A 12,375-nucleotide genomic window follows, 5' to 3' on the forward strand; every position below is an offset into this window, starting at 1 on the left:
CACTTGAAGATCACTAAAGAAGTCGACTTCAGCATTAAGAAGAGTAAAAGCATTCAAACCTAACAGTGAAATTCTAATAAACCATTGAAAAAAAAATTGAATTTTTGTCAGTTACTTAAGTGTGAAGGTAGGATTGTCTTGAGGTGGAAATGATCGCAAAGGTTTGAAACTTCTTGTTTCAGGTCAACAATTCAACGTGTAAATTGCAAGCATTAAAGACTTGTCATCCATTTCTAATGACTCACGAAGTGAAGGAAAAAAAATACTTCAGAAGCCAAATGTGTTTGTTTTGGATGAAATTAATGTGATGATAAAGATTTTAATTATGTTAGTTTTTACCACAACTTGTAAATTTCATTCTCTCTCTTATATTGACTCTGTATATTATTTCCCTTCTTTTGGGTGTTTACTTTGTCTAAAAGATTTATTTACCATTTACATGTATTTTACAGGTCAATTTACATGCTTACTTTCAGTATATGATGACATGCCACTTTTAATATGTGACTATTTGACAGTAATTGCTTCATTATCATTGGTAGCATTATCTCTCATAAAGTTTTATTGCAGTTGTCATTATCATTGTGATGATGGTGATGATGATGACGACTATCATTGTTGTCATCATTATCATCAGCATCATCATCATCATCATCATCATCATCATCATCATCATCTCATCACTGTCATCTAATCATCATCACCACCACCATCACCATTACAATTTTCATTATCTGTGTCTGTCTTGCAGCAAAATTCCAGTGATTCCACAGGCTCCCTTTCCAACTCAGTGCAAATAATGCCAGCATCTGATGCCCAGCTCAAGTATGAGAACGATAGGCTTAAGATTGCATTGGCTCAGAGGTTAGTGAACAAAAACAATATCTTCTCTTCTTTTCCAGTGTGGATTTTGGCAAATTAATTTGAATTTGAATGAGTCTTTGGTTTTGTCAAATGATTGTCTAGTTTCTTTTTTTGTTACCAATAAGTTCTTCACAAAATTGGTAAAATTTATTGAGGGTGTTTCACACCAAATCAGTCTGTAGAGTTTGGTCACAAATGGAGAGTGATGTAGTTGCTTAGATAATGCACTTGGCCACATCAGCTTTTTAAAGGACCGCTAGTAAGAAGTGAGGTTCTGGGAAACTTGATATTGAGCACTTTGCCTGTTAAAGGGATCGTTTAGTTCTGGTTGAGACCTAACTTCAGGTTTCTAACATTTTTAAGTGAGATAATAAGAAACCTGTTATGAAATGTGAAAGAGCATGTAATTCCAAGAGGAACTCAACATTTTTTGATGAAAATTGGTGTTGAAATGGCTGAAATATCGAAAACAGAGCGATCCTAATAAAAGGTGGGACCCACCTTTTATTACGGTCGCTTTGTTTTACTTTGTTTTGGGATGTCTTGGCCATTCCAAAACCGATTTTCTTCAATAAACTTTGAATTCCTCTTAAAATGGTATGCTCAATACTATTTCATAAATGGTTTCTTGGTATCTCGTAAAAGTTAAAAGCCCAATCCTCATCTCCACCAATACTATACCATCCCTTTAATGCAAGAGAGCTCTCATGCTTTGAAAGTCATTCATCCCAGTCATGCAAGGTAAACATGGAATGGGAGAGAGAGGTACTGATGGTATGTTATCCAAACTCAATCACGCATTGGCATCATCCCATCTGGACTGATGGCATCATTAAATCACAACATGAGTTATTTTTTGTGTGTGTACAGTCCGACCTCAGTTATCCAGCCATGATCATCTGAATCTCTCTATCGTATAGATGTGGGCTGGGCTGGCTTATGATTTCCTTCATGTTTTCATGCATTATCAGCATCAAATCTCTGATAATTGTGGACTACTGTAAACGTGGAAATTTTCGCGGTACATTAATTTTCGCGGATTTCGCGCTACGCTTGGCTAGCGCGAATTCAAAAACGCGCGAATATATCTTCACAATTTTCTACGCACATTTTGAATGGGATGAATTGTGTGCGCTTCATTGATGATACTGCTACATAGTACAATGTACAGGCATGTTTACGCTACTAGTACTGTGCGAAGAGACGATACCCTAGATTGCTGTGTACTGTAGCATGCATGTGTGCACCGCACGCATCGATGCTACAGTCCCCCGTGACTACGGTACTAGAGTCACAGCTGTACTACGTATTTGGGTGCTTGTACTCGCAGTCGAGCCGCTCGCTACGTCGCTTGTCGTACGCTGGCATAGCAAGCTATGTAGCAGAGGCTTTGGATGAAAGCAGTGAATGTGTACTACAGTAAAGTAACCTGCTGCGGAGCGCGAATTTAAGAACCCGCGAATACGTTTTCGAGCCGCTCAGCGCGAAAAATTAATCGCGCGGAAATATTGACGTTTACAGTAGATATATTCCTGAGAATGACTTGACAATAAAGGTTAAAAAAAAAACCTCCTAGTTTTGTGCTCATAATATGAGGTGCAGACATACTGCAAGAGACATTGGCATTTGATACCATGTTTAGACAGGGCACTACAGTGGTACCATACAGCGACAGTATTAGATAAGTTATGATCTCAATCTCATTTGCAGTCAATACCCAACAAACACTTACTGTACGGGAAAGGATACTTTACTGACATTTTATTTTATTTTTCAATTATGAAACCTGACATTATGAGGCAAATAATCGTAGTATTGGTAAACGGCTAATAACATGTACATATAAACCCCCAGCAGAGTATGCTACGTAGAATGTATTTGAGTATATTTCTCTTTATATTCAGCTGAATCACATTAGGATGTCCACCAGTCCCAATGTGACGGGAAAACTTAGGTCTGATTGTACTGTGAAACACAATATTTTCGCGGCATGAAACTTTCCTGAATGGAAGCCGACGGCCTTGTTTGCAGCATGAAATTTTCGCGAGTTGCGTCTAACATTCAATGCATACGGGCCGTATAGTGTAGACAAGATCTTTAGCGTGCATTTTAATTTTGCGAAACTCTGCTCTAACGAAATTCACGAAATGAAAATGCATACGAACATTCCTTGTTTTACAGTATACATATAGTAACTCTGTGGAATCATTATTGCGATGTTCTTTATACCACTTGACATTCTCTAGTTCAAACAATGCCAAGAAGTGGGAGCTGGAGCTACAGACGCTAAAGAATAACAATGCCCGTCTGACGACAGCACTCCAGGAGAGCACATCCAACGTGGAAGAATGGAAGAGGCAGCTCTCAGCCTACAAGGAGGAAAACGTCCGCTTAAAGAAACGGGTAAGAAATGATGAAAGTTAGAGAGAGGGAGAGTGGAAGGGGCAGTGCTTAGCCTACATGGAAGAAAATGTCTGCTTTACAAGAAACAGGTAAGACATGATGAAAGCTGAAAGAGAGAGGGAGGATGAGAAATGGGAAAGATGATAAACGCAAGCTCAGATACACAGAGATTTCAACCCCCCAGAATCTCAGAGATTTCAGAGACAAAAAAAAACAGGATGTAAACCACCGGAGTAACAACAAAGAAGGGATTATCAGATTAAGCTGAAATTGAGCATGCTTTATTAACACATTATGTCCATGATTAATGCTAACTTTCAAAGCAGTAGCATTATCCTATCTAAAGTTATTAGAGTTGAAAGTAAAGAGTGTGTACAGGGTTTTTAAGAAATGAAAAGGGGACTCTTAAAGACACATCAAATCACACTATTATAAAAAAAGAAGTGTTAAAGATAAACTGCTAAAAAATACACTTTCCTGTTAGTTTTATGATCCCAAATTTTTGCATAATGTAGAATAAGACTTGCTCTTTCAGAAAATATGAAAGAGTAAAAATTGGGTAGATTGACCCTTTTCACCTTTTTTTCAGTCCTCGCACAAAACCAGTGAGTGCGACTTTTTGTTCGTTTTGTGATGCACGGTCACATATTCACTTGCCACATTTTCTATCTCATTCTCTCTGCCGGCAGATGAAGGAACTGGAGAACACTATAGAGCCTGAGAATCAGAATGGACAGAGTGACACGGCAGAGCTTGAAGGACGCTTGGAGGAGCTCACTTTAGCACACAAGGAAAAAGAGCAGGTGGGACTAACACCCATGTTATATTCTTTGCTGTATCCGTTTCTCTGGCAGCCACTAATATTGATCAAATTTCCCATCATGGGGAAACAAAAAAACATCATCATCATAAAATCATCATAAAAAAATTGAGGGATATCATTAGTACGAGATACAATGAACTTGTTCCAGCTGAAAGTGACCTGTAAAATCACAAATTTGTCATTATCTTTGAGAGTTGAAAAGGAATATCCAGAGGAGGAAATGTATGCTGGGGATATATGCACACTATTATAGTAAGCTTGTATCGGTTGCAAGTTTTTACCAGTGTATTGTTTAGAAGCGCTTGTATATGATTTGAAAGCCTTAGGTGCTCGTTGTATCCTTATTGTTCATGTCCGTTACCGCACAAATATGTTTTAAAAACACTTGGTCAGCCAATAAATACAGTAGAAGTACGCATGTGTGTTCTCATATGTGTGTGTATGTGCTTTAGTTTTTAATTTGGGCCCGATTATACAGTAGCTTTCTGTGCAGGCCCTACATTCAAGTGGATATCTTGTGTGTATATAATCAAATGTGTGTACATATTGGTACTTTTGTAATACGTAATTGTCTAGAGTGAAGTCTGATGCGCACACATCATTTTGCATTTTGAGCAGTTATGTGGTACACCAATTTTCATGTATGGAAATATCAAATCAAATTCTGCTTTATATGTGAATCGGTTGAAAACACGAGTATTAAAGCATTCATGCAGTACACATGAATGAACTTCCATTAGATATGATTTTTAGCTGCTCAGTACAGATATTTCTCTGCACAAATGCAACAACATTAATAGTATCTTTTGTTTATCTTTGCTTTTACAGGAGGCTGAGCGTTTATCAAAGAGGCTGGAGGAGGTGGCTGACCTCGCCAAGGAAAATAGGAGTTTGACGGAGGAACTAGAGGTCAGTGGAGGAGAGTAGAGAGTCTGGAAATAGACTCATTTTTGTATGCCTGTACAAGCATCCCGTTTGTAGAAAGATCTCACTGTGTAACAATGCCTGCATAGAAGAGTGCAACTAAATGTTGAAAGGAAATGTATTTAGGTTTACTTCATAGACCAGTTGTTTGCTATGTGTAACTCCTGCCAGTTTCCTTTCTTATTAACCCGTTGAGGACGAGTTCCCAGTATACTCGAGCAGGTGTCTATGGGAAATGCGTGTTGTAGCAAAATCTTGGCACCGTCCTCAGCGGGTTAAGTGCATTAAAGATGATGAACATGCCTTTGTGTGGGATTGGCCAGAAAGTACTCTCATTAGGATACAGATAAAAGTAACATCGAACACTTGATAGTTCATTATGGATTCCTGCAAGGTTAATGAGAAAAGAAGACTTCAAGGGGTAAAAAAAAAAGATGAAGGAAGCACAGAGCCTTTTAGAATTGTAGATGTAAATTTAATGAATAGAAGCATCACTATAAAGGTGTTGCAGTTTTACAGTGTGTTTGTATTGCCTTTAATGAATAGAGCAAAATTATGTGAACAAAATTGTCAAGGTTTCATCAAAATTGGACCTGAAATGAGAAGTTGACAAAATTTCAAAGTTTCCCATGTTGTCATTACTTAGTAGCGACCACATACCTGGTACTCAAACTAGAAAAGCACTTGGAGATCGCAGACCTCCATCAAGCAGCTCATTTCCACCATACATGCATGCTGAAATTTCACCCAATTTCCCAATTATAAAGGAGTCTTGTATTTACGTCATCAGCTTCCTGCTGCGCGGCGCCTCGAGCAGAGCATGTGCCTTTAGTGCACGTATGCAAACCTCAAATACACGCGGCTGAATTCTCAAGTTAATTGACCCTGTTTGCCCAAAAAAAATCCTTCGTAGACTCATACAAATTCCCAGGTCACTACCAATATTTAATCATCTGTTCCCTCTGTCACTATCAACTTTCCCTGTAAGTTTCATCCAAACCCGTTCACAACTTTTTGAGCTATTTTGCCAACAGACAAACCAAGTTAGGCAAAAACATAACCTCCTTGGCCGAGGTAATTAGTGGGAGTGATGACGTCATTACCTCATTGGAGTCTTATTGTTTGCAGACAAACCTTCTATACACTTCCTCATTACATGACATGCACGCAATAAGAATGAGACACATCCTTGGCATCAACTTTATACATATATACATACAATGTATATACACTGCATGTCGGTCTTTGAAATATTGAAAACTTAGGAATGGTGACTTGTAGGTGGAATGAGGTTACAGGTTTGCTTATTCATCACAAAAAAAAAACCCACAAACAAACAAAAATGATTTGAACAATATTTGGATGTTCAAACCAGCGGGAGAGTTATGAGGTGAGATATCGCCTCTACCCGTTTGAATGTGTGATTGTGCCCGATGTCACTATCCAGTGAATGTATGCAATACATGTATTTCAAAACTCCCCAACTGTCATAACAATGTATTTTAGCTTTCATATTGATATATTACCTTCCCTCCTGTTCATATGATTTCAGACTACACCTTGGTAACAGTCAACACGAATGCCATGTGAAATTCCATTTGCAGTTTAAGACATAGCAGGGATGTGTGCCAACTAGTTCCGTGCTCCAAGAAGGATATTAACTCGAAGCAGATATCTGTGTGGGAGATGACATTTCTGGTCTGCCATTCATTGATTTGGCATTCGCCATCACCGAGGATCAAACACGCCAGATGCCTACATCTAGTTTCTCCAAAAGTGTCTTAACATCCTTTGGATGCGGAAGCATTTAAATTTGATACTGATTTTCAGATGCAGAGGTTGCATATTTAATTTCAAGCCCGTTCCTCATAAGCTGTGATAGTGTGATAAGATAAATTTGGCATCCCCTGCCAGGTGTTGTCGGCAACGGTGCCAGAAGTAGAACTGTCCGTTTTCATGCCTCGCGTTTCCTGTTTTGTGGCACAAGGAAATGTCATAGTGTGCACACTCGGTAACATTCACTGCCCAAGGGACAATATTTCCTCTCTGTGTGAAGTATTCTTTATGAAGCAAAATGCACTTGATGGAATAGTGCCAGCCTTGCATTATAGACTCATATAAAACTTTAACCCATTGAGGACGAGTCCCGAGTATACTTGGGCAATCATCTGTGGGAAATGCGTGTTGTGGCAAAATCAGTTTGTCCTCAACAGGTTAATACTTCAAAGGCATGCACTCATATTTTCTTGCTTTTTTTAGCTTTCCTCCCCCTTATATGCCATATTTGTTTTCTGAGGAGTGTTTTTTAACATTACGTCTGTCCTGCGCTTTCAAATCTGCACATAGTGATTATAAGCTATGTTAAAGTGGAGTGCAGAGTTCACTCACTGAAGTTTCATACTCTTTGTGCTGTGTACAGTGTAGATTATAATGTAGGTGCAAAGTAGCTTTGCGTAGCCTCATTCTTTTCCTCATATAAAGATAGTTCTAAGAAATCCAAGTACAAACTTCTGTCATTTTCCTTTTATGTAGAATAAAACTTCCGCTTCTGGTTTACCCTTGACCCAAACCATGTGAGTGTATGGGTTAACAACACCTTGCACACCATAAGAAATTCAGTTTGGCTGAAGTGTCATCTTTGTATTTTCAGTAGCTATGAATGGGTTTTCTCCTTTGCAGTTGTAGCAAATGATTTCTAGTTCATTTCGTAAGTCACATTTCACAAATCAAATTTGTGAGTGCTTGGGACAGTCGAAGGTGCAAATGTGTCTGGAAAAAAGTTCATTGTAGTTTGTATGCCAAGATCCAATTTTCTTCTCCTTGCAACATATCCTTCCTTGTTGCAAACTTTGGCACCAGGTTGTACATGTGTATTCATACTGAATGGATGACAATATTTATCTTTACACATGTCAATACAGTACACGAGCTTCCCATATTGAAGGAAATATCCTTGAAAACACCAGGAAATATTGAAAACTTGCTTTCTTCCTCTCAAGAAGGCTTTACTCAGCAGTTTTGAAAATTTTGTTTAGACTGTGACTTTGCATGAAGACTAAAATTTAGACATAGCGATTCTATTTTTCTTTTCTTTTTTTTTCATTCTTTTGTGTTTATATCTACTTTGTTAAGAGCAGATGAAACTTTGCAAAGTCTTACATTCAGAACAAAACCTGTCCATTTTCTTTTGTATCTGCACCTTTTGTTACCCAGAAATTTAAGGAGGGCATTGATGATTTACATCTGTCACCCGGGAAATATGCAATACAATGTACATTGTTTTCTACAGGTGTGTATTAATCACAGCCTTCTACTTTTTTTTTTTTTTTTTTTTTTTGCTGTTTTAGGACACGAGGAGGAACATGAGCTCACTGACGGAGCGGGTGTCAGAACTGGAGGAGAAGCTGAAGGAGGAACAGGAGGCGAGGGAGAAGGATGGCAAGCAGCTGACCAACGTCCACCAGCAGCTGGGCAGCACCCTGGAGCAGTTGGCTTCCCTTCATGTCCACCTTGGACAGTCCTTGTGAGTAGGAGGAGTGTCCTCAGACTTCAACATCTCTCATTTCCACGTTCACATTAGTCCTCGTGATGCGGGGAAAGTCCCACACTGCAGGACTTTCCCCCCTCTATAACCATAGCGTGGACGCTTACTGGGACTAGTCCTCCCCCCGTCCCCGCGAAGCAAGTCAGGGTTTGGGGACAAAAATTGGAGGGGAGAGAGACCTTGGGCTGCAATTGGTAATGCCTGTAGCTGTATTCTGCAAATATGCACAAGCGCAAAGTCTGGTTTCAAGTGACAGGACTTGCCCAAAGCCCCAATAGCCCCCTCAGCCCGGGGACAAGATAGTGGTATGGACTGTCAGTTGCAAAATGATAAGATCTCTGGTGACTGACCCTGTGACGTGGAGTCTGATGGGAACGTGGGGTGTATCACCACTTTTTGACATCATAGATGTAATAGTACAATGTAAGATGTAAATGTTACTGTGTCTTGAAACTGCTGCAATTGATACGACATGTCTACGACAGCTTGTAACTGATTGACAAATTGCCCTACCTCGATGTATATAGATAAGAACTGAACTGATCAGTGTTTTAGTACATTGTAGTAGCCATGGCACTAATCAATTTAGTGCTTGTTTTCATCGATGTAGCGCAATTTGTCCATCAGTCGCAATAAAAACAACTTGACGCAAGAATTTCAATCAATTTGATTAATGACGCAATACCTGCTGCATGCTATAAGGATTAGAATCAGCACTAGCTGTCGAGCGGAAGCTCTGTGGTCTTGTGGATAAGACACGTGTCCAGCGATCAGGAGGTCATGGGTTCGAGTCCTGCACGAGTGTGTATGCTTTCGCCCATGATTTCTTTAGTCGCGGCTGCTTCTGCAACACTGACAACTTCAGTGCTTTGCAATTGATTGACAAATTGCCCTACATCGACGTAAATAAGCACTGAATTGATCAGTGTTTTAGTAGTAGCCATGATACAAATAAAATCATGGGAGTACATACTCGAGCAGGATTCGAACCTACGACCTCCTGATCACCGGACAGGCGTCATCTCCACTAGACCACCGAGCTTTCGCCCGACAGCAAGTGTTGGTTCTAATCCTTGCAGCATGCAGCGGGTACTGCTTTGTTATTCAAATTCATGATTCTTCCGTCGAGATGTTTTCATTGCAATTGATTGACAAATTGCCCTACATCGACGTAAATAAGCACTGAATTGATCAGTGTTTTAGTAGTAGCCATGATACAAATAAAATCATGGGAGTACATACTCGAGCAGGATTCGAACCTACGACCTCCTGATCACCGGACAGGCGTCATCTCCACTAGACCACCGAGCTTTCGCCCGACAGCAAGTGTTGGTTCTAATCCTCGAGCATGCAGCGGGTACTGCTTTGTTATTCAAATTCATGATTCTTCCGTCGAGATGTTTTCATTGCAATTGATTGACAAATTGCCCTACATCGACGTAAATAAGCACTGAATTGATCAGTGTTTTAGTAGTAGCCATGATACAAATAAAATCATGGGAGTACATACTCGAGCAGGATTCGAACCTACGACCTCCTGATCACCGGACAGGCGTCATCTCCACTAGACCACCGAGCTTTCGCCCGACAGCAAGTGTTGGTTCTAATCCTTGTAGCATGCAGCGGGTACTGCTTTGTTATTCAAATTCATGATTCTTCCGTCGAGATGTTTTCATTGCAATTGATTGACAAATTGCCCTACATCAACGTAAATAAGCACTGAATTGATCAGTGTTTTAGTAGTAGCCATGATACAAATAAAATCATGGGAGTACATACTCGAGCAGGATTCGAACCTACGACCTCCTGATCACCGGACAGGCGTCATCTCCACTAGACCACCGAGATGAATTTGAATAACAAAGCAGTACCCTCTGCATGCTACAAGGATTAGAACCAACACTTGCTGTCGGGCGAAAGCTCGGTGGTCTAGTGGAGATGACGCCTGTCCGGTGATCAGGAGGTCGTAGGTTCGAATCCTGCTCGAGTATGTACTCCCATGATTTTATTTGTATCATGGCTACTACTAAAACACTGATCAATTCAGTGCTTATTTACGTCGATGTAGGGCAATTTGTCAATCAATTGCAATGAAAACATCTCGACGGAAGAATCATGAATTTGAATAACAAAGCAGTACCCGCTGCATGCTACAAGGATTAGAACCAACACTTGCTGTCGGGCGAAAGCTCGGTGGTCTAGTGGAGATGACGCCTGTCCGGTGATCAGGAGGTCGTAGGTTCGAATCCTGCTCGAGTATGTACTCCCATGATTTTATTTGTATCATGGCTACTACTAAAACACTGATCAATTCAGTGCTTATTTACGTCGATGTAGGGCAATTTGTCAATCAATTGCAATGAAAACATCTCGACGGAAGAATCATGAATTTGAACTTCAGTGCTTATTTACTTCCAGGTAGGGCACTTTGTTAGTCAGTGTCAATCAGTTGCAATAAAAACAACTCGATGTAAGAATTCCAATCAATTTGAATCTATGACAGCTTTATGTGTATATTTGCTTTATATTTGATGTCGTGCATTGTGAGGATTCAGTGAGTGCAGATATACATGTACAGTTGAACCTCTCGTATCCGGACAAGTCGGGACCGGGGCTCATCCGGATAAGGGATTTGGCCGGATACGGGAGACTCAATGCTTTATACATGTACATATACATACACATGTACTGATGTAGCCCATTGTAGTACCACATGTAGTAATGTGTATACTGCAACCTTTTCATTGTTACATTTGGGGATGTTAAAATGTCTGAGGGAAAGCAATATGGAAGGAAATTTGATGTAATGTATGTTAATCATGTTGGAAGTAATATGTAATTCATGTGTGTTTGTGTAGGAGTTCTCAAGGAGTTGGGAATCCCCCTTTCCTCCCGTAATTATTAAAAAAAAAAAAAAAAAATCACGGCGAGATTGCGTCCGTATAATAGAGAGATCCGGATAAAGGGAGGCCGGATAATAGAGGTTCAACTGTATTACATTGTAATGTATCTTGTAATATTCTCTGAATCCACATTTATATATGAGGTAAATTTTGCTTCCAGACAGATATTTTGTGTTTGCTATGGATAGTGTTGTTATTTTTAGTGGAATATTTATTCTTACCAGAGATTTCTTTCACTTGAATTATCTTTTCAGAAAATCCTGATTGTTTTATGTGCAACTCAAAGACCTCTTCGCTGATCAACTACAGACATCTAGCACTTGTCCACTTGTAGCAGTGGCACGGATGGGACGTTCCACTTCCAATTTGCAAGCAAAACTGGCCCAGAAAGGACTTCTTTTTTTGCCTCTTGTAGATGAACATGTCATTACCATCATCATCATGGCCGTGTCTTTGAATTACCCTTTGCTAATGTTGCAAGTATCAGGTACTAGCTAGCTGTAGCATTTTACGTCCGAGTGTACTTCACGGAACTGATGTCATGCCAAAATAGCCATTCTATATAAAATGGGGTTCATCGGCTATTATTTATTTTCATCACTTTGACAATGTCGTCTTCAAATCAAGCACTAAATCTGGTAGATATTTATTTGCTTATGTTTGACTATCACAATGCCTTGAATACGTCCAGGGTTACCCATAAATATATTTGCTCTCAGATTCTAGCATTGAGTTGTTCTTAAGGCAAATTATTTTCTTGCACTTACAGGGTCTTTTATAAAGTAGTCACTTATACGTAAAGTTATAATATTGATAACACTCTATTCTGTTGTAATATACTCGTATCTTGTGTACATAATTATATTTTTTAACTGCTCTGAAAACTACTAAGAAAAAGCATCATTTACGTGACA

The 12,375-nt window shown here is 39.5% G+C and overlaps 1 protein-coding gene across 2 annotated transcripts in view; it reads left to right on the forward strand.

Annotated features, from left to right (window-relative positions):
- LOC139732517 (homer protein homolog 2-like) overlaps positions 1-12,030 on the forward strand; it is a 38,556-nt gene extending 26,526 nt beyond the window's left edge. The window contains exons 5-10 of one of the 2 annotated variants that reach the window (XM_071643375.1): positions 752-864; positions 3,111-3,267; positions 3,957-4,070; positions 4,919-4,999; positions 8,362-8,537; positions 11,716-12,029. In XM_071643375.1, coding sequence (XP_071499476.1) covers positions 752-864; positions 3,111-3,267; positions 3,957-4,070; positions 4,919-4,999; positions 8,362-8,537; positions 11,716-11,725 — 651 coding nt within the window. In that variant the 3' untranslated portion in view covers positions 11,726-12,029. Of the gene's footprint in view, positions 1-751; positions 865-3,110; positions 3,268-3,956; positions 4,071-4,918; positions 5,000-8,361; positions 8,538-11,715 lie in introns of both variants that reach the window. The other variant, XM_071643374.1, reaches the window with a different exon arrangement.
- The last annotated feature ends 345 nt before the right edge of the window (positions 12,031-12,375 follow it).

This window comes from Diadema antillarum, unplaced genomic scaffold (assembly GCF_040938485.1).
Source record: "Diadema antillarum isolate AM-2024a unplaced genomic scaffold, OU_Dant_1.0 seq00000430_RagTag, whole genome shotgun sequence".
Taxonomy (NCBI): Eukaryota; Metazoa; Echinodermata; class Echinoidea; order Diadematoida; family Diadematidae; genus Diadema; species Diadema antillarum.